Below are 22,861 nucleotides of genomic sequence, written 5' to 3' on the forward strand. Positions count from 1 at the left end.
GAGGCACAGACAGTCACAAACTAGAATGCAATAAACTACCCTGAATAGTAAGAGCAGAGCAAGCCGAATTTCACTTTCTTTCATGGATTCAGGAGAGAGTTTAGGATTCTGTAGCACTTGCAGCATACCATGAAGAAGGTTAGTTCTCCAGGTCCTGGGGGTATTTGGCACTGTCACTTAGGTAGGTGAGTGACAGACTTGCTGTATAAACCAGATCTTTTCTTTTTTCTTTTTTTTTGAGACAGAGTCTCACTCTGTTGCCCAAGCTGGAGTGCAGTGGCACAATCTCAGCTCACTGCAACCTCCGCCTCCCGGGTTCAAGTGATTCTCCTGCCTCAGCCTCCCAAGTAGCTGGGACTACAGGCGCGTGCTACCATTCCCGGCTAATTTTTTGTATTTTTAGTAGAGACGGGGTTTCACCGAGTTAGCCAGGATGGTCTCCATCTCCTGACCTTGTCATCCGCCCACCTCGGCCTCCCAAAGTGCTGGGATTACAGGCGTGAGCCACCACGCCTGGCCTAAAGCAGCTGTTACTAGTCACTAGGGCTGCCTATCAGTTGCCTTAACCTGGCTTTTGTTTGTTGTACTTTTATTCATTTGTCTTTGAGATCCCCTCACTTCTCCTCCTAAAAGTGCTGGGTGACATTTTTCTTTTTTTTATTGAGACAGAGTCTCACTCTGTCACACAGGCTGGAATGCAGTGGCCTCGATCTCTTGGCTCAAGCATTCCTCCCACCTCAGCCTCCTGGGTAGCTGGGACTACAGGCATGTGCCACCATGCCTGGCTAATTTTTTGTATTTGTAATTTTTTTTTTTTTTTTTTTGAGATGGAGTCTCGCTCTGTTGCCCAGGCTGGAGTCCAGTGGGACAATCTCGGCTGACTGCAACCTCCGTCTCCTGGGTTCAAGCAATTCTTCTGCCTCAGTCTCCCAAGCAGCTGGGACTACAGGTGCGTACCACCACACCTGGCTAATTTTTTGTATTTTTAGTAGAGACGGGGTTTCACCATATTAGCCAGGCTGGCCTCGAACTCCTGAACTCGTGATCCGCCCACCTCGGCCTCCCAAAGTGCTGGGATTACAGGTGTGAGCAACTGCGCCCAGCCAATTTTTTGTATTTTTAATAGAAACGGGGTCTCAGTATGTTGCCCAGGCTGGTCTTGAACTCCTGGGCTCAAGCAATCCCCCCGCTTTAGCCTCCCGAAGTGCTGGGATTACAGACCTGAGCCAAGGCACCTGTCTGACATTTTTTTTTTTTTTTGAGACGGAGTCTCGCTCTGTCGCCCAGGCTGGAGTACAGTGGCGCGATCTCGGCTCACTGCAAGCTCCGCCTCCCAGGTTCACGCCATTCTCCTGCCTTCGCCTTGAGTAGCTGGGACTATAGGAGCCCGCCACCATGCCCAGCTAATTTTTTTGTATTTTTAGTAGAGACGGGGTTTCACCGTGTTAGGCAGGATGGTCTCGAACTCCTGACCTTGTGATCTGCCCGCCTCTGCCTCCACCTCCCAAAGTGCTGGGATTATAGGCGTGAGCCACCGCACCCAGCCGACATTTTTTTTTTTAAGTGAAACTCAAAAAAAAAAAATCAATACCCTTGTCATGGGCTTTGGTGAGAAGAACCCTTGAGAGTGCGACAGGTTAAATGTGGAAGAGACTCATGAAGTAATTGTTTCCTTTTTTTTCTTTTTGAGATGGAGTCTTGCTCTGTCAGCCAGGCTGGAGTGTAGTGGCACGATCTCAGCTCACTGTAACCTCCGCCTCCCAGATTCAAGAGATTCTCCTGCCTCAGCCTCCCAAGTAGCTGGGACTATAGGCATGTGCCACCACACTCCACTAATCATTGTATTTTTAGTAGAGACAGGGTTTCACCGTGTTGGCCAGGCTGGTCTCGAACTCCTGACTTCAGGTGATCCAACCACCTCGGCCTCCCAAAGTGTTGGGATTACAGGCGTGAGCCACAGTGCCTGGCCCAATGTTTGGATTTCTGTTCCTGTGTTAGTTTGCTGAGGATAATGGCTCCCAGCTCCACTCACGTCCTTCTAAAGAATATCCTCTGATTCCTTTTTATGGCTGCATAGTATTCCATGGTGTATATGTACCACATTTTCTTTATCCAACCTATCATTGATGGGCATTTGGGTTGATTCTATGTCTTTTCTATTGTGAATAGTGTTGCAGTGAACATATGCGTGCGTGTATCTTTATAATAAAATGATCTATAGGATTGCTGGGTCGAATGGCATTTCTGATTCTAGGTCTTTGAGGAATCACCACACTGTCTTCCACAATGGTTGAAGTAATTTACATTCACACCAACGTGTAAAAGCGTTCCTATTTTTCCACAGTCTCACCAGCAGCTGTTGTTTCTTGACATTTTAATAATCACCAGGCTCACATTTACCTCTTTCTCTGCCTCTTTGAGCTCCGCTTCTTTCTCTTTGACTCGCTGGACGAACATCTGTCTCATCTCCTCTTCTTTTTTCTGGAGTTCCCCTAGGAACTCGTTCCTTTTGGCCTCATATGTCTCCTGTAAACTGCGAACATGGTCAGGTTAATTCTTCTTCCTTTGGAATGACTCCTATTTGATAAAACTGGCCCCAAAGATCCTCACTGGGTTCCTCTGTCCTCCCTTCCCCAGTTGTGAGCCAGGTACAAAAATAGAACCACAAAGCTGTGGGCACCTGGCTTGGCCCATGACAGCATGCCCACAGGGATTCTGGAGGGGGATGGGGCAACCCTAGTGAACTGGAGAGACTTAGAATATTTGGTTCTATACTCTTGTTCTACGGATGAGAAAACTGAGGCCCAGAGAGGTGAGGTGTCTTGCTCAAGGCCCCATGGCTAGTTAGAGGGAGACCTTTGACCAGAAGCTGAGTCTCCTGACTCTTCATCTGGGTTTTCCCACTGCACAATGCTGCCAGGCCCTGGCTCTGAAACTGACCACATTAATGAACTATTTCAACAAATGCTTGAGGAGACTCCGTATGTGCTAGACTCAGCACTAATTGACATGACGCTAGTCACTCAGCCTCTAGAGCCAACAGCCATCATACCTGCCATCAAGGAACTCATGGTCTAGTGGGAGATGCCCCTGGCCTAAGCTTATTTTTAAAGAAATAGGAGATAGGCCGGGTGCAGTGGCTCACACCTGTAATTCCAGCACTCTGGGAGGCCGAGGCGGGTGGATCACCTGAGGTCAGGAGTTCGAGACCAGCCTGGCCAACATGGTGAAACCCCATCTCTACTAAAAAATACAAAAAATTAGCCAGGCGTCGTGGTGGGCGCCTGTAATCCCAGCTACTCGGGAGGCTGAGGCAGGAGAATCGCTTGAACCTGCTAGGCGAAGGTTGAAGTGAGCCAAGATCGCGCCACTGCACTCCAGCCTGTGTGACAGAGTGAGACTCCATCTCAAAAAAAAAAAGCAATAGCCTGGTGAAGAAGAGGTGGAACTGTGATTCAAAGAGGGCAGCATGTAAGAAAGCACGTGTGAAGGGAGAATGACATTCTTGGGGAGCCAGGTATGGTTCAACATGGCCAGAGAGCACCATGGCAGTGGTGGAGTAGAGGCAGACGAAGTTCCTGAGCCTGGAAGAAGAGAACAGGCTTTGAATGCCATATTTAAAAATTGGACATGTACACACTGCATGGTTTTAAAGCAGGAAGTAGTACTAGATCCAATATGAAAATGAGAAGGACCATTCTGGCTGTGCGGTGGGAAGGATAGACTTTCCATCAATCCAAGTAAGAAGTGACAGGATCTTGGCCAGGTGTGGTGGCTCATGCCTGTAATCTCAGCACTTTGGGAGGCCAAGGTGGGTGGATCACTTGAGGTCAGGAGTTCAAGACCAGCCTGGCCAATATGGTGAAACCCCGTCTCTAATAAAAATACAAAAATTAGCTGGGCGAGGTGGTGGGCGTCTGTAATCCCAGCTACTGGGGAGGCTGAGGCAGGAGAATCGCTTGAACCCGGGAAGCCAAGGTTGCAGTGAGCCGAGATTGTGCCATTGTACTCTGGCCTGGGCGATAGAGCAAGACTCTGTCTCAAAAAAAAAAAAAAGAAAAGAAAAGAAGTGATAGGATCTTAATGTTAAGGGCTGGGAGGGAATGGAGGGAGCAGTAAGGGAAGCAGAACTCCCAGGACTTGGGAGGAGCCAAAGGTAATTCTGATTATCCTTGGGCAACCAGGTGGATGGTGGTATCATGAATGGCAACAGGGAATGTTGGAGACACATGCTTAAGAGGGAAGTAGATGAATTTGTACAGAGCTTGATTTTTGGGGAGGTCCTCTATGGGATGTCTGAGTGGACATCCAGTATGCAGTTAGATTAATGGGTTTAGACCTCAGCAGTAAGACTAGCTTGGGAGCCATCTACTTCTAGGTGGTAATTAAGGCTGTGAGAGTAGAAAGAACCAGCTGCAAAGAGAACATAAAGTGAAAGGAGCAGAGGCTCTAGGAAAGAATCCCGGGGGGTATACCAACATTTAAAGGAGTAAGGTGAAGAAAATGAGCCTGCAAAGGAGGCTGAGAAGAAATAGTAGGAGAGATAGGAATAGAATCAGCCAGGCCAGGGCTAGAAAAGCCAAAGGTAGAGAGCATTTCAAGGGGGCAGTGGGGAATGGCATAAAGTGCTGCGTTGATATCAAATAAGATGGAACCCAAAGGCCACATTGAACTTGGCCACAAGTCTGCGATTCCTGGCCTTGGAGAGAGGCATTTGAGTGGTTATGCTGGGGACAGAAGACAGACTGCAGTGGGTTGAGGAATGAATGAGAGATGGGGAAGAGGAACCAGTAAATATAGAACAACTCTTTCTCCTTCTCATCCTGTCAAGGACTTCTTGACAGGGCAGAGGCTGGTAAAAAAGAGCAGGGTTAAGGGAGAGTTTCTTCAGCACAAGAATGCTTACATGCAGCATGGGAAGGAGCTGGCAGAGAAGGAGTGAAGCAGGCGAAGACACAGGAAACAGAGGTATTCAGGATGGAGTGAAGGAGGAGGGAAGGAGACAAAATGACCAGGTGGAGGCACATCTACTCCTCTACAAATGCAGATGAAAGCTGCAGGTGGGGAAGACAGCCAGGGAGCTCCCACCAGAAAGAGACAAGCATGGCTTCCCCCAGCCCCACGTGCTCCAGTGGCCCCTGGCCCCACCTGTCAGTATATAGGACATGAGCCTGTCCCTCCTGAAGCAAATATCCCCAAGGGACTGGTTAGGCTCTGACTCCAGGCCAGCTTTAGGCTGTGCACAGGTAGAGTAAGATCTCAGAGGCTCTTTGAAAGCCTTTTTAACTGGTAGACATCTCCCTCACTTGCTTATTAATGCCTGACCACCACAAAGGGCACCACGTGGTAATTTCAACTGTGGGGCTTATTTCACACATCACACATATAGATCAGACACTTCTACTTGGCGCATCACTCCTCTCTGCATAATAACCTGCTTTCAAAAACATCCCCCTTCTCTAAAAGCATTCTGATTGAAGAAATATGCCAGTGATGATCAACATCCTGCGGTCAAAACAGAACTTGCACTTGAATGCAGACACTAAGGACAGCAATTGAATAGCCTGCAGTTCACTGATGCATGGCAAGGGATTGCTACCTGGTCCTATCTGGGTTTGAGAATGGGGAAATGGGTAAAGAACAGACTAGAAACCTGTCTGAGCGCCAGGAGCCTGATGAAGAAAAAGGGGCAGAGGACAGTTACCAACTGCCACCTCGTGGAACAGGGCCCCAGCTTGGGGATCCCCTCCAGTGCAGCTGCTTGGAGCTGTCATGGATGCGTGCATGTGTGTGTGGTGATCAGCCTTGCTGGTCCTCTGGGCATCCTCCCTTCCCTTGCCCTTAAAAGCAAGGCGGCAGTACTTCCCAAGCCTGCGCCCCACAGCTCTCCTGGCAGGTGTGCAGAGGCAAAGGGTGAACAGGCAAGCAAAACTGGCAAGTGAGTCACCCCTGCTCCTCGAGGTCTTAGCACCCGTGTCTCGCCTCCCCTGTGAATTCTCCAGGGGAAGGCTTCCACACCACCTGGGTGGGCTGAGCTGAGCTGGGCTGGGCTGGGCTGGCAGGAGCGGTACCTGAAGGGTTTGCTGTCAGGGTCGGTGTCCTTGAAGCCCATCTCCTCCAGCTTACAGCGGCGATACAGCTCATAGTGCCGGGTGTGGGTCTGCTCCCGCAGATCCTCCATGTTGACCCGAATCAGCATCTCCCGCAGCTTCACAAAGTCGCAGTGGGCCTCGTTTTCAACTGCATAGCAGGGTTTGGGGTGTTGAAAGTATGTTGAAAGGAAGGCCAGCAGAAGCAGAAATGGATGAAACGAGAGGCAAAATGTCTAACAGTGACGTTGCCTTGCAATCTGTGTATTTAGATCCTGCAAATTTACCTCCTCTCTTTTCTACTGAAAACGTAAATGAAAGGTTACAAAAATGCCAGTAATGAAAAACTGTGATACCATAAAAATACTTATTAATACAGTCAGTAGCACCACAATCTAAATTCAGCAGTCAGAACCCTCTAAAGTATGTTTGGTCTGCACCACTTGTAGGACAACAGCACGTATGCATCTGTCCATCCATCCATCCATCCATCTACCCATCCATCCACTCATCCATCCATCCATCCATCCATCCATCCAATCAATATTTGTGGAATCTCTGTTCCCAGTATTGTGTGAGGCACTGGGAATTCAGAAACGAAGTGATGGAATCTTGCTCTCAGGAGCTTATAGTTTAGAGGAGGAATAGATGTAAACAGACGAATACAATTCAGTGCAAAACTACAAAAATAGAGGGATAGCCAAGTTGCAATAAAGCTCAGAAGAGGGGGACCTAAGAACTCCTGGGAAAGTGAAGACTTCACCGAAGAGAAAATCCCTAAGATGACTCTGGAAGGAAGAATAGCAATTTATCAGCCAGAGAAGTGAATGCTGCTTGCAAGGTGTCAATGAGGCTAGGCAAGGTTATATAGCTAGTAAGTTGCAGAGTTAGGGTTCAAACCCAGGCAATGTAGAGGAAGTGACAAAGTCTCCAAAGAATAAGAGGAAAGAACTAGGATATTGATAGATGACAGTGACAAGGAGGGGTGTAGACCACAGGCATGGCCCACCTGGATGGTAGAAGCTTCCAAGGAGGTGGTTTCTTTAGAGGGTAGATAATGGCCTGACAGTAGCAGTGGTGACTAGGAGCAAGGGGATCCCATTTTCTGGCCTGTGTGAAAAAGTCCCCTCCTCAAAAGAGTGCAAGCAAAGATCTGCAATTTGGGGCAGTGGTCAAGAATGACTGATGTGGACCAAGTCACAGCAAAATTGATTTCTGGCTGGACCAGGTCACGAGGAGCACTTTGTCAAGGTGGCTACAGGTATGGCTTCACTGTGTCAGATGGTGGTATTTGGCCTGAACAAGTAGGAAAAATGGTGTCTGAAGTGATGAACAGGCAATCACCCCAGATTCTGTCTTGCAGGGTCTGGAAGAGGGTAGTGGGGGCAGAGAAGGGTCTGGGATAAGTGGGTCAGCCATAGTTGAAGCAGACTGCCTTGTGGTCATTAATCTTTCCAAAGCCCGAATCAGCTCACATAATCCCTCTGCTTAAGACCCACTGAATTAGGAATAAAGCCCCCTGCTGTCATAGAACACAGGCTAATATTAAAGATGACATCAGTAAGACAACTTCTCAGGACTATGCTATATGCCATTTCCTCCTCCATGTCTGGACAGTGATCTCTAATGGTGAGTCAGAAGGAGTGCCTCCAAGGCCCCTGCAGGCTGCCTGAGCAATATGCAACTTCTTCCTCATTCAAGCAGAACAGTCAACTTAGATTTACAAGAAAAACTTTCAAAACCCCCTTTTTTGTTTAGATTCAGAGTAGTCCACGTCAGATGAAATAAGTCATTGGAACCATGTCTACTGGCTTCTCCTCGTCTCACTTCAGGTTCCTGTTTCTCAGACCACAAGTCCATTCCCAGGGTGGGACTGTGGGTCAGAAACCATTTGCAAACGTTCCTAGTGGAGCATCCCCAGCTCCGAACAGCAGAGAAGACCAGAACTTAGCACAGCTCTGATAACCAGTCTTGTCCTACCTATGGAAAATCCAGCTATTGCCAGTGGGTCTGTGGGGTGTCCTAAAACATGCCAGCCTTCGTATGTGATGTGGACAACTCGCCACCCACTTTCAGGTGTTTCCCCAGTGGTAGGGATGAGTTTACAGAGAACCAGCCCCTCTTTCACACGATGCCCCTATCAGCCACGGCCCAGTTTCTAGATGTAGACTCTGAGGACCAGAGACCTCTTCTACCCACAGCGCTGTCCTTGGCCTTGTCTTATGCACTGAACTGACTAGCCCTGAGGGTAAGTTAACATATGTCAGGCAGATCACAGAAGGAACTTTCCTGAGTGTAATACAATATGTCTGATTGCTTTTCAATTGTGAAATAATCATACATACAAAAGAGAGCATGAAATGTGTATGTACAATTTAAAGAATTTTTGAAAAATTAACACCAATGTCTCCACAACTCAGGTTAAACATTACCAGTACCTTGGAAGCCCCTGAGTGCCCTTTCCCAATCTCATCCCCTTCTATCCCCCTACTCCCCTGGCAGAGACTTAATCCCTCTCCTGACTTTGAGGATTATCATTCCTTTGTTTTTCTTTATAGTTTTACCTCTTATGTATGCATTCCTAAGAATATATATCTTGTTTAGTTTTGCCTCCTTTTGGAATTCATACAAAGGGAATCCAATGGTATGTTTCTTTCTTTCTTTCTTTCTTTTTTTTGAATCTCACTCTGTTGCCCAGGCTGGAATGCAGTGGCGAAATCTCAGTTCACTGCAATCTCTACCTCCCGGGTTCAAGCGATTCTCCTGCCTCAGCCTCCTGAGTAGCTGGGACTACAGGCACACGCCACCATACCTGACTAATTTTTTTTTTTTTGTATTTTTATTAGAAACGGGGTTTCACCATGTTGGCCAGGCTGGTCTCGAACTCCTGACCTCAGGTGATCCACCCTCTTCGGCCTCCCAGAGTGCTAGAATTACAGGAGTGAGCCACCGCATCCAGCCCCAACATGTAGTTTTTTAAAATCCCTTATCCCCCTCCCACCCTTCCACTATCTAGTCTTTTTTTGTGTGTGTATTTTTAGTAGAGATGGGGTTTCACCATGTTGGCCAGGATGGTCTCGATCTCCTGATCTCGTGATCCGCCCACCTCGGCCTCCCAAAGTGCTGGGATTACAGGCGTGAGCCACTGCGCCCGGCCTATCTAGTCTATTTTAATGAATATCTGGATTGTTTGTAATTATTTGTCATTACAAACAACACTACTGTGAACATTCTTCAGGTGCACTTGGGCAAGAACACATGCTTTCTCGCACACTCCTTCCTACCTTGCAAGTCCTTGTGTTTTAGGAATACTTTTCCCATTAGAAACAGAGGGAGCTTGCTCCCATCAGAGCATCCCAGTATGGAGCCAGAGTTAGCTTGCTAGTGACCCCTATGGCTATTTGGGACCCATGCTGAATGAATAGAGACTTGGGACAATTTAGACACTTGTCATATAGTGGCTGGGGACAAACAAAGAGACAGATAAAAGGGGCTTCCTGTGTGTAGCCCCTCCCGGAGACTCACTCACCCTGCACAGTGCCCCAAGGATACTGCCGTGCCCTCATCATCTTGTTGCCTATCTTCAGTTCTTCTGTGCTGCCGATGACAGCAAATGGCAGGTGGGCCTGAAACCGAAGGCAAACAAAAGCTGAGAACTGCAGAGGAAAGGCACTGAGTGTTACACAACCCAACTGCTGTTCGTCTCTGGGGCCCCAGGCCCTCACCCGGCAATGTCCCTCACTGTCATCATCACCAACAAGCATTTATTAAGTTCCCAAACTATGTGAGGATAAGAGGCCTAGTCCAAGCCTCTGCTGTTCAGAAATTCACAATAGAGGGTAACAATGACATGGCTGAATGCATAGGGAACAAAGAGAGAAAATAAGCAGAATAATAAGCAGACACACAGATTACCAAGCTATTCGCTATTCATAGATACTGCTGAGGGGAAGAGCCTTTGGAAGAAGGAGAAGTGGAATGAGGGGGGTTCTGTGTGGATAGAGAGGATAAAGGAGTACCAAAGGGTCCCCAGACTGGCCCTTCTCCCTCCCTGGCATGCAAGAGCCCCAAGACTAGGTCCGTACTGAGACTACACAGCCAACTGAGCTGTACTCTCCTTGTTCTCATCCTTCCCCAGAGAAAGAGCTCACATTGAACTTGTGAGCCTAGAAGGCAAGTCACCAAGGATTTACTCACATGACCGTGCTGGGTTCTTCTGTAGGTGCTATAAGGCAGACAGAAGCAGCAGAAGACACGCTCCCTCGCCCTCTAGGAGCTTACAGTCTTGTTGAGGAAGCCCAAATTACATAACTCAAGTCATATAAGATAGTATGTGATCAAGGGCTCAAGTATACGGTCTGGTACCCTGTACATAGTAGGTGCTTAATAAATACTTCCTGAATGGCAGTGGTAGGGCTAGGGAAAGAGGAAAGAAAGGCAAAGGGCAAATAGGTTTATGCGCTTGGTGCTCACAGGGGAAATGAGGAGCTTGGCCTGGCTTTATGGATCAGAGAGAGCTGCCCCGACTTGGTAGTGTGGGGCCTGGGAAACACTCACAGAGCCGTAATCCACAAGGAGCTGGCCAGCTTGTAAGTGCTGAGTCACCACAGCCAAATGGAACCACGGAATCAACGTTTACCGACCAGGTGAGCCCAGGTGGGGCTTTGCTCAAAAGGGCTTTACAGCAACAGGTAAAGAGCCTATGGGGAAAGTTTCTTAGCCTGCTTGCAGAAACAGGCCATGATCTCAGATATTTTGACCCATTTGCCCACTCATCCATTCTACAAATATTTACTGAGCTCCTATGATATATGCTAGGCATTAAGAATGACGTAATAGCAAAAAAGCACAGAGCCTGGCCCCGGAGAATGCGCAGTGTGCCAAGGGAGAAAGCTATCTCAACAACGATCATACAGCAAGATCAGGGTTGTACCAGAAGTGGAGGTTGCAGCGAGCCGAGATTGCACCACTGCACTCCAGCCTGGGTGACAGAGCAAGACCCTGTCTCAAAAAAAAAAAAAAAAAAAGATCAAGGTTGTAAACAGAGGCTAAAGGGCTGGAGTAACGCAGAGGAGGGAGCAATTCTTGGGAAGTCAAATAAGTTGTTTCAGAGTAGGTAGTGGCAATCATACTAACAGCATTAGCATTAGCAATAATTTGTTAAGCCCTATGCACTGGGTACCAGCTGCTTTACATGGCATTGTCTCACTGAATCTCTACAACAACACTATATGGTAAGTTGCCTTATTAGTCTCCTCTTTAGATGGGGAAACTGAGGTCCGCAAGGGCTAAGGGACTTGCCAGCAGGCACACAATAGTAAGGAACAGGATGACTTCAAAGCCCACCCCTTGCTGGTCTGCTACTTCCATTTAGGGGGTTCAAACAGTAGATGAGGTGCGTACTCTAAACCCTGGGGGGTAACTAGTTGTGCAAGACCAGATTATCAGAGGCAATTCAATTCAGGGAAACCCACAGCAAATCTGTCGCTTGTTTGTTTAATCCACAGGCTGATCTCACAGCCAATTCTTCCTCTCCATTCTCCTCTATCTCTGGGCCCCAAAAATGTCCTTCAGAGCAGAAGAACACAGGATTTCATCAGGAGCTCAGCTCCAGGACCTCCACCAGTCCCTCAAATTGCTTGGCCGCCAGCTGAAGCTGCTCTTCTTTCACCCTCTCCCCTCTCAGCTGCTATCAGATGATCATCTCAGCCACTCTCCGACCCCTCCCCACTCCACTGACTGTCCCTTAAATCTGGACGTGGGAAAGAGGAGGTTATGGATTATGGAAGGTGGGTGTGGGGTGGAGGTGGGAAATGTTTCATCAGTCCTGGGAGGGGAATGACCAAAAGAGTAACTGGGCAAGTGACACACAGGGCATTTGGGAAGCACTGAATTCCTGAAAATGCTGCCCAAGGGCCTAAGCATCTCCAATCTTTGCCAGGAGGGTTGATCTGGGCACAATTCATTCCTACTCAGGGACCTAGGACATATCGGGAGCCTCAAATCCACCCCTAAACACTTTCTGGGAGAACATTTCCCCTGGAGAGACCCCACAGCTTCAGCCACATGACACAGAAGAGCCAAGGGGTGGCGAATGCAGAGAGCTAGACTGAGGGAGGAGGTGATAAAGAAAAACCACGTTGTAGCACGCCCTCATCCTGGGCTCTCAGCTGTAAGTGATGGAGGAGGAAGGCATGTGAATTGGGAGGTGCTTCTCTGAGCTCGAGAAAAAAAAAAACCAAGAAGAAAACAAAGGCATACAAAAATGTCAGTATTCCCTCGGGCCTGTTCCATTTTTGTCATCAAGAGACACTGTCAGAATGATAGGGTGACTTGCTTCCCCCTCTTTCTCAAACTGCTGTCATTTTATTCTTCTAGCTCAAAAACATAGCCCCAGCCCTCCCACGGCACGCTCCTTTGCAGCTGGCCTCAGTCTGCTTTGATAAGTATATGCAAGGTAGGCATTTCCCAGCGCTCTCCTTTCGTTTGATTTTCACAACATCCTTCTATGGCAATGATTAAAAGATCCATTCGTGAGTTGGGGGAACTGGGATACAGGGAGGTTAAACGAGTTGCCTAGGACCCTAACCCCCATGCCCAGATCCTCTGAAGCAGCAGCGAGGCCACCGAGCTTTGGCTGCCAACCTCTCCCAGCCACCTAGGGTGGCCCGCACTCTGCCTCCTGGCTACATGGCATCTGCTAGAAGGAAGCAAACCATGACAAGCAGGAAATCATGGGGACCAGGCTCTGGCCCTCTGTTGCACTCCTTTTGAGAGACAGATGGCTTTGACAACCAGAACGGAGTCGAGCAGAGAGCAGATACCCACCCTCCCCCCGCACCACCACGGACCATACTCCTAGGTCCTACCAATGGGATCCAAATCTGAGGCCAGGCTTTCTGCTATTTTTCCCAGGTCTCTGCAGGAAACTGACAGACAGGGGTGACATTTTCTATGTGTGGACCCAGGGAAGAGACTCTGATAGATGCAGGGCAGTGTTGCTGCTGAAACACAAACAGGCCTCTCAGGGGAGTCTGTGTGACTCTCTCACTCAGACTTTCAACGAGGCGCCCTCTGATGTCAGATTTCCCAGTGTCAGAAAACTCCAAGAGATAGTCTCAAGCCTCCCTTGGGAGTCCATTCCTAGATTCACTATCTGTCTTAGTGCATTTTGTCTTGCTACAATAAACTACCTGACACTGAGTAATTTATCAACAATAGAAATTTATTCCTCATCGTTCTGGAGGCCGGGAGGTCCAAGATCAAGGCACCAGCATTCTGGTCTGGTGAGGACCTTCTTGCCACATCCTCACACAGCAGAAGGACAAGCTAGCCCAACGCTGCATGATGTCTCTTTAAAAAGGGTCTTCGGCCAGGTGTGGTGGCTCACGCCTGTAATCCTAGCACTTTGGGAGGCCAAGGCTGGTGGATCACGAGGTCAGGAGTTCAAGACCAGCCTGGCCAAGATGGTGAAACCCCATCTCTACTAAAAATACAAAAATTAGCCAGGCGTGGTGGCGGGCGCCTGTAATCCCAGCTACTCGGGAGGCTGAGGCAGAGAATTGCTTGAACCTGGGAGGCGGAGGTTGTGGTGAGCCGAGCCAAGATTGTGCCACTGCACTGCAACCTGGCTGACAGAGCGAGACTCCATCTCAAACAAAAAGGGCCTTCATCCCATTAACAAGGGAGGAGCCCTCATGGCCCAATCACATTTTTTTTTTCTTAAGACGGAGTTTCGCTCTTGTTGCCCAGGCTGGAGTGCAATGGCATGATCTCGGCTCACTGCAACCTCCGCCTCCCGGGTTCAAGCGATTCTCCTGCCTCAGCCTCCCGAGTAGCTGGGATTACAGGCGCCTGCCACCACACCCAGCTAATGTTTGTATTTTTAGTAGAGACAGGATCTCGCCATGTTGGCCAGCCTGGTCTTGAATTCCTGACCTTGGGTGATCCACCCGCCTTGGCCTCCCAAAGTGCTGGGATTACAGGTGTGAGCCACCGTGCCCGGCTAGGCCCAATCACTTCTTAAAGGCCCTACCTTTTTTTTTTTTGAGACGGAGTCTCACTCTGTCGCCACGCTGGAGTGCAGTGACGTGATCTCAGCTCACTGCAACCTCCGCCTCCCGGGTTCAAGTGATCCTCCTGCCTCAGCCTCCCGAGTAGCTGAGGCTACAGGTGTGTGGCACCATGCCCAGCTATTTTTTTTTTTTTGAGATGGAATTTCACTCTTGGTGCCCAGGCTGGAGTGCAATGGCATGATCTCAGCTCACCACAACCTCCGCCTCCTGGGTTCAAGCGATTCTTCTGCCTCAGCCTCCTGAGTAGCTGGGTTTTTTTTTTTTTTTTTTTGAGACGGAGTCTCGCTCTGTCGCCCAGGCTGGAGTGCAGTGGCGCAATCTCGGCTCACTGCAAGCTCCACCTCCCGGGTTCACGCCATTCTCCTGCCTCAGCCTCTCCGAGTAGCTGGGACTACAGGCGCCCACCATCACGCCCGGCTAATTTTTTTGTTTTGTATTTTTAGTAGAGACGGGGTTTCACTGTGTTAGCCAGGATGGTCTCGATCTCCTGACCTCGTGATCCGCCCGCCTCGGCCTCCCAAAGTGCTGGGATTACAGGCGTGAGCCACCGTGCCCGGCCAGTAGCTGGGATTATAGGCATGTGCCACCATGCCCGGCTAATTTTGCATTTTTAGTAGAGACGGGGTTTCTCCATGTTGGTTAGGCTGGTCCCGAACTCCCCACCTCAGGTGATCCGCCCACCTCGGCCTCCCAAGTAGCTGGGATTACAGGCATGAGCCACTGTGCCTGGTAATTTTTTGTATTTTTAGTAGAGACGGGGTTTCACCATGTTGGCCAGGATGGTCTCGATCTCTTGACCTCGTGATTCGCCCACCTTGGCCTCCCAAGGTGCTGGGATTACAGGTGTGAGCCACTGCACCCAGCCCCCACCTCTTAATACTATCATACTGGCCACACCTGAATTCTGGAGGGGACACAATCAAACCATAGCACCACCTTTACTGACTTGTGTCTAACTTAAATTCTTCTTGGTACATTGTAAAGTACTTAATAATCCAATTGGCGTGAGTTACTTTATTCTTATTTCACTGCATCCATTATACTTGGGAGGCTAGGTGACTGCTTAGCCCAGTGAAATAGACACTGTCAGAGCTCTTTATTCCTGGTCTAATGATAACATTCTGATTGGGCTTGGTTTCCTCCCAGGGTGGACAGTGTTTCCCAGTTATGTTAGTCCCCATTTCAGGCTCCTGCTGGTGACTGAACAAGACCATTGGCTGATTTGCTCTCAAGTCAACCACTGGTGATTCCTGCAAAAGTACATGGAAACAACGGAAATACCACTGCTGTCTCAGAGGAAGGGATGGACTTGTGCCTGTGGGTCTCCCTATGACCCTACTGTTCAGCCATGTGTTCTCACTGGGCCCAAATGTCAATTGCCTTTGTGGGAACCAAACCCCAGACCTCACAAATGGACAACTAATGGAGCTTAGTCAATTAAGTAACTGGGCCTTTTTGCTGGTCCTGGCCATTCTTTCAGCCATTCAAAGAACATCATTAAATTTAAAATAACATAGCAATTCTTAGTATTACAGTCTACAACCTTGAGAGATATCAGAGCATGGGTTGAAAATAGCATGCAACAAGACCTCGCTCTCCCTTCTCTTCCCCCTCAATCTAAAATAAGGTTTTCTGGAGCCACCCGTAATCCAAGGTGGTGGCTGGGACCTCATTACTCTCATTTCCTGCCATAAAAATCCCTCATGGTGAGAGACAGGACATTGTACAGTCTTCTCCACTCAGGCAACAGATTTCTTCCACTTCTTCCAATCCAGCTCCTATGACAATTGGCTGGGGTGGCTGAGGCTGTGGGGCTGGAGTCAAATCCAAAATGAAAGACCAGCACCAATTCCTCCTACCACCCAAGCCCAGGTCCTGAGGATGCAGCTTCATACACCACGGCTTGTGTGAAGACTCTGGGGACTTTTGACATAGCTGTTCGGTGGCAGGCAGGCTAAGCAATCCTCTGTGTATATTTGATAGCACCCTCTTTCCCATCACAGTGCATGTAACACAAAGCACTCACATGCAAGCTTCTCTCACAGGCATGCCACATCAGGCACACTAGCTGTGAGGCCACTCCTCTCTTTCCCACTCAAAAAAACCCACAGTGGATTAGCCGGGCATGGTGGTGCATGTCTGTGGTCCCAGCTACTCGGGAGGCTGAAGCAGGAGGATTACTTGAACCCAGGAGGTGGAGGCTACGGTGAGCTGAGATTGATTGCATCACTGCACTCCAGCCTGGGCGACAGAGTGAGAGCCTGTCTCAAAAAAAAAAAAAAAAAAAAAAGCACAGTGGGATGCAAGGGAGTAAGTGGTGAGTGATTTATGATAAGGATAATCCTGAATCCACTGGAATTCTCTGCTCCTCCCTCTCCTCTCCTCTCCTCTCCTCCCCTCCCCTCCCCTCCCCTCCCCTCCCTTCCTCCCTTCCTTCCTTCCACTGGAATTCCCTCCCTCCCTTCCTTCCTTCCTTTTTCTTTCTTTCTCTTTACTTTCTTTTTCTTTCCTTTCTCTCTCTCTCTCTCTTTTTTTTTTTTTGTGAGACAGGGTGTCGCTCTGTCACCCAGCCTGCAGTAGCGCAGTGGCACAATCAGGGTTCACCGCAGCCTCAACTTCCCAGGCTCAAGTAATCCTCCCACTTTAGGCCACCCACCGACCAAGTAGCTGAGACTACAGGTGTGCGCCACAGCACCAGTTAATTTTTTTTATTTTTTTGAGGTGGAGTTTTGCTCTTGTTGCCCAGGCTGGAGTGCAAAGGCGCGATCTCGGCTCACTGCAACCTCCGCCTCCTGGGTTCAAGCGATTCTCCTGCCTCAGCCTCCTGAGTAGCTGGGATTACAGGCATGCGCCACCACGCCCGGCTAATTTTGTCTTTTTACTAGAGACGGGGTTTCTCCATGTTGGTCAGGCTGGTCTCGAACTCTTGACCTCAGGTGATCCACCCGCCTCGGTCTCCTAAAGTGCTGGAATTACAGGCGTTAGCTACCGCACCCGGCCACTGGTTAATTTTTTTTTTTTAATTTCAGTAGCGATGAGATCTCGCTATGTTGTTCAGCTTCAAATTTTGTTTTTCAAAGTGAAACACAATTATGAGTAATAAAGGACCCAGAATCCCTTCACGGCCATAACAGCATGCTTGACAACTGCTGCTGCCTAGCTTGGGGGTTTCCAGCCTTGAGGTTGAGCCTACCCTAGGCTCAGCAGGAGGTCAGAGCTGAGCTGAGAACAGAGCCCAGGATGATTGTCACTCCTAATCCACGAGGTACCAAGATGTGGTTCTGTGTGACACCTTGAGATGGCTGAGAACTCTCAGTCCCTGTTTATTCTTAGCAAAGCAAACCACAAGCCTGCAAGCTGCTTGGTGACTTAGGGCATCAGTGTTCGGAAGGTCTCTATGGGGACTGATGTCCTGAGGTGACTAGACGCTTCCAGACATCAGTGCCCGTGGCACCCAGACGACACTTCTCGCGAGGCTCCCGTTTTTCTGCAGACTAGGCTGTCTCTTCATAACAGAGCCTAGTTTCCATCAAAATGCCCTGACTTCTCGAGAGGACAAGCGCTAATCTTTTTTATTTTTTCCATGCCCACGGCCGGTCAGAGAAGACCTATCTCTACCTACCATGCTCCAGATAGCCTTACCCTTGAGCCAGATTTGTCTAAGATGGTGATGGTGATAACAAACACATCCCGGGTGTACTGATGGACAGGAAGTCAGGTGAGACAATGACTTGCTGCCCTGCTATGCTAATTTGTTGGCCAATTCATAGGAGGTGGCAGCTGAAGTTGGAATGATAACTTAGAGGGCAGTGGCAGCAGGAAAGTTTTCTAAAAATGGCTTTTATTACAAGGCTTTCCTGAGTTTGGCTATAGCCAGGCATTATGTCATTAGGAAAAACTGATGACACTCAATAGAGAAAAAGAAATCTGTTCTCAAAGCAGAGGCTTTCTGAAAGCTATTAGCTGTCTCCTTGAAATCACAACATTGAAGATTTCACAGCAACAGCAACACATTGTAAGGAAGCATTAGGAGATGTTTGCCTCTCTGCCTTCTTTATTACTCATTCCTCTAGTAGGGGAAAGTGGGGGAGGAGAGGAAAGATGGCAAGGTTTTTTTTTTTTTTATTCATTCACACTTAATAAAGCAAAGCATAACACAGATTTTTTTTTTTTTTTGAGATGGAGTCTCACTCTGTCGCCCAGGCTGGAGTGCAATGGCGTAATCTTGGCTCGCTGCAACCTCTGCCTTAGCCTCCAGAGTAGCTGGGATTACAGGCGCACACCACCATGCTTGGCTAATTTTTGCATTTTTTAGTAGAGACAGGGTTTTGCCATGTTGGCCAGGTTGGTCTCAAACTCCTGACCTAAGGTGATCTACCCGCCTCGGCCTCCCAAAGTGCTGGGATTACAGGCGTGAGCCACTATGCCCAGCCAACTCTGATATTTAAAAATAACATCTCTCGGTTGCAGTGAGCTGAGATTGTGCCACTGTACTCCAGCCTGGGCAATGGAATGAGATCCTGTCTCAAAAAAAAAAAAAAAAAAAGTAGAAGAAAGAAAAGAGTTGACTACGCTAAGATGGATGGTGAAGATGTTTTGCCGCTATTTGGTAAAATAATAATAATAATAAAGGGGTCAGCGTGGTGGCTCACACTTGTAATCCCAGTACTTTGGGAGGCTGAGGCAGGAGGATCGCTTGAGCCCAGGGGTTCAAGACCAGCTTGAGCAACATAGCAAGACCCCGTCTCTACAAAACATTAAAACATTAGCCAGGTGTGGTGAGTGCACCTGTAATCCCAACTACTTGGGAGGCTGAGGCGGGAGGATCCCTTGAGCCCAGGAGTTCAAGGCTACAATGAGTTGTGATCACACCACTGCACTCCAGCCTGGGCAACAGAGCAAGACCATGTCTCTAAAGCACATTAAAATAATGATAATCATCATAAAAAGCAAATGGTCAGGAAATTGCTCCCACTCACGTTCATGGTTCCATTGATCTCTGCCACTGACTCATCATCTGTAGGAAACTGATAGATCTGGACTCCGTTGCTGACAAGCTCACTGGTGATTTTGATTTTGAACTTTGTTAGCTCACTCTTCGAAATGGCATCTGCTTTGGCAATGATGGGGATGATGTTCACCTAGGGAGAGGAGGGGCAAAGTGGGGTCATTGTTGGTAACCTGCAACTGATAGCAGCATGACCTAGGACTTCCACCAGCTGCCAGAGGGAGCCGCTCAGCCCGGTGGTCAAGGACTGGCCGCTTCTGTAGCCAAATGACAATACAATAAACGACAAGTACTAACTATGTGCTGGGCACTGAACTAAGTGCTTTACATGAATTAGCACAATGAATCCTGACAATAACCCTTCCAGGGGGTATTATTACTACTATTTTGCCAATGAGAAATTAAGGCATAGGGAGGTTAAGTAACTTCTCCAAGGCCATGGAGCAGGTAAGTAGGAGAACTGGGATTCAAATCCAAACTCAGCCTTATTCCTAAGTCCATAGTCTTAAGCATGAGCTGTCTACCAGTTCACATCCAAGTTGATGAGCTGTATGATATCTTGGTATCAAGGTTACTGCTTGGGAGATTTGAAGCAGAAAGGTGATAGCCGGGAATCTGTGGCTGACAGGGGAGAGGTGGCCTCTTCTTGCTAACAGGAAATTGTTCCAACCCATCGGGTCCGGGCTAGCCCGAGCCAGGTGTGATAGGGACCCACATGAGAGATGGCAAGGAAAGGAGGCAGGGACAGTGCTCAGCGAGGACGCACACCTGGCTCTCTTTCTGGCAGGAGACACTGAATAACCAACTCAGGTGAGGAAGAACCTATAGTTACAATTTGATCTGAGACTTATGCAAAAAGAATTATACTGCCTGAGTCTCATTATTAATTTCTGAGTAAGAAAAGCAAGTATAAATGCCCAATTTCAGGCATCAGGAGAAAGGCCTAATGCCAACCAAAAGTTCAATCCACCTGAACCCTAATCCTTGAAATTCCTCCAAGAAGGGACAAGGTTTTTACTGTCAGAAGGTAAAGAAACTTGAAATGCACATGAGTTTGTGAGACAGAGCGCACTAAGTTCAGGTTGACGTGGACAGCATAATCATTCCTGCCAGTAGTGGTGGGGGAGGGGCATAGGTGGCACTCAGGCCCGGGCTCTAAAAGAGGAGTCTGGGAGCTCCAGACGTGGAAGATAAATCCTGCTTCCTCTGCACTTTGGCTTAGGAGTGCCTCTGAAGGCTGATATCACACAGCTGCTGGGTCAAAGAAAGACTGAACCTTGGAGGCACCTCCCTTGAAGTCTTTCGGGGGCAGAGGGGTCAAAGCCCTTGCCAAGATGAAACAGCAGGCAGAGCCTATTCTCCTTGGCACTTTCGCCAAGTCCCCATTGACACACTATAAACATGTATCAGGCCAGGGGCAGTGGCTCATGCTGGTAATCCAAGCACTTTGGGAGGCCGAGGTGGGCGGATCACCTGAGGTTGCGAGTTCGAGACCAGCTTGGCCAACATGGTGAAACCCCGTCTCTACTAAAAATAAAAAGTATCCAGGCGTGATAGCGCATGCCTATAATCCCAGCTACTCAGGAGGCTGAGGCAGGAGAATTGCTTGAACCCAGGAGGCGGAGGTTGCAGTGAGCCAAGATCGTGCCATTGCACTCCAGTCTGGGCAACAAGAGCGAAACTCCGTCTCAAAAAAAAAAAAAAAAAAAAAAAAAAAAAAATATATATATATATATATATCTCAAAGGCTTAACTCAGCCCATCCACCAGGCCTGCAGCCATGTGGCTCACCAATGCCCCTATACAGGACATGCAGGGCATGGCCAGATTTCAAGAGCAGCCTTTTATTCATGGGCCATAAGCCCATTGCTGCAAAAAATGAAAAACTGCTCCTATTCTGATGAGAGTTGAAATTCAGTTTTAGAGTGGATGTGCTACTAAATGGCTGCATGTGAATTCGACTATTTTTTTGATACGGAGTCTTGCTGTGTTGCCCAGGCTGGAGTGCAGTGGCATGATTCTGGCTCACTGCAACCTCCGCTTCCAAGTTTAAGCAATTCTCCTGCCTGAGCCTCCCCAGTAGCTGGGATTATAGGTGCGCACCACCATGCCCAGCTAATTTTTGTATTTTTAGTAGAGACGGGATTTCGCCATGTTGGCCAGGCTGGTCTCGAACTCCTGACCTCAGATGATCCGCCTATCTTGGCCTCCCAAAGTGCTGGGATTACAGGTGTGAGCCACCGTGCCCAGCCAAGTTTTTCTTAAAGCAAGACAATGCCTGATTCCCACAGCCATCTTTCTCGGGCATGGAAGCATTATAATATGGGGTCACAGATCTAAGTGTCACAGAATCTGCACTCTACCAGTAGCTAGCAATAGGACAATGAGCAAGTCACTTAACCTCTCAGAGCCTCAGTTTTCTCTTCTGTAAAATGAGGATAACAATAATGTGTACTTCACGAGGCTGGCATATAATGAGGGTTTTAATGTTAACTGCAATCATAAAAGTACTGATAGCAAGAATGATAACTTTCTTTTTTTTTTTTTTTTTTTTGAGACAGAGTCTCACTCTGTCGCCCAGGCTGGAGTGCAGTGGCGTGATCTCAGCTCACTGCGAGCTCCACCTCCCAGGTTCATGCCATTCTCCTGCCTCAGCCTCCCGAGTAGCTGGGACTACAGGCACCCGCCACAACACCCGGCTAGTTTTTTGTATTTTTAGTAGAGATGGGGTTTCACCATGTTAGCCAGGATGGTCTCGATCTCCTGACCTCGTGCTCCACCCGCCTCGGCCTCCCAAAGTGCTGGGATTACAGGCGTGAGCCACCACGCCCGGCCTAGAATGATAACTTTCAAAGTCAAGTTTGCATGTTTGATTCTAGCCAGTTAACACTGGGACAAAGAAAAAACAGCTTTCCATTGCCAAAGCCTTTGCCCCTAGACCCAGGGAGCCATCTTGCTAGTCCCCAAGAGGGATCAGGGCAGAAAGACAGCTCAGGGCAAGCCCATCCCTAGTGCTGGGAAAACAGATCACAAAGCATATGATGCTGGTGCTGGATCCGTAACACCATCTTTATGGAGGGACAGGGAATGAGGGAGAGGATGAGGATGCCACAAATCTCTCCCCGAATCCCACATCTACTTTGCACAAGAGATCAGTAAGAGTGAGCCCCCAGCGCCCCCGCCCCTGCCTCCTATACCTTACTGTCCAGCTTCTTCATAGTCACTAGGTCCAGAGACTTCAGGGAATGACCCGTAGGGGCAATGAAATACAAGCAGACATGGATTCGGGAGTCATGGTAGGTGTGTAGCACTCTTCGGATCTTCAGCTCTTCCTGCAGGTAGGCCTCGAATTGTGCGTCGATGAATTCCACGATGGGCTTGTAGCTAAAAGGGAGAGCAGGGACAGAGGCGGACCCCATCAAAAACTTGGATTTTGACACTGTCCTTTTTGGAAGTTTCAAATGCCTTCTGTAATCTTGACTCTCTCCCATCCAACTGCATTTCCCCATCTCCCTTCAGTGGGCCTCCGATCTTGTCAGCCTGGCCACCTTCTTGGTCCCTACATGAGCCAAACTTATGCCCATCTGTGCACCTTCACTAGAATGCCCCTTTCTCTCTCCTCATCCCAATTCTGCCCTCCCAGACCTCAGGGCTCAGCTCAATGCCCTCCTCCTTCCTACGGCCTTCCC

The 22,861-nt window shown here is 48.6% G+C and overlaps 1 protein-coding gene across 3 annotated transcripts in view; it reads right to left on the reverse strand.

The window, feature by feature from the left end:
- Positions 1-22,861, reverse strand: part of SEPTIN6 (septin 6) — a 79,602-nt gene that overhangs the window by 15,506 nt on the left and 41,235 nt on the right. For all 3 annotated transcript variants that reach the window (XM_030806541.1, XM_030806539.1, XM_030806540.1), the window contains 5 exons: positions 22,370-22,556; positions 19,144-19,305; positions 9,619-9,715; positions 6,072-6,240; positions 2,401-2,533 (listed from right to left, as the gene is read on the reverse strand). In XM_030806541.1, coding sequence (XP_030662401.1) covers positions 2,401-2,533; positions 6,072-6,240; positions 9,619-9,715; positions 19,144-19,305; positions 22,370-22,556 — 748 coding nt within the window. The remainder of the gene's footprint in view (positions 1-2,400; positions 2,534-6,071; positions 6,241-9,618; positions 9,716-19,143; positions 19,306-22,369; positions 22,557-22,861) is intronic.

This window comes from Nomascus leucogenys, chromosome X, assembly GCF_006542625.1.
Source record: "Nomascus leucogenys isolate Asia chromosome X, Asia_NLE_v1, whole genome shotgun sequence".
NCBI lineage: Eukaryota > Metazoa > Chordata > Mammalia > Primates > Hylobatidae > Nomascus > Nomascus leucogenys.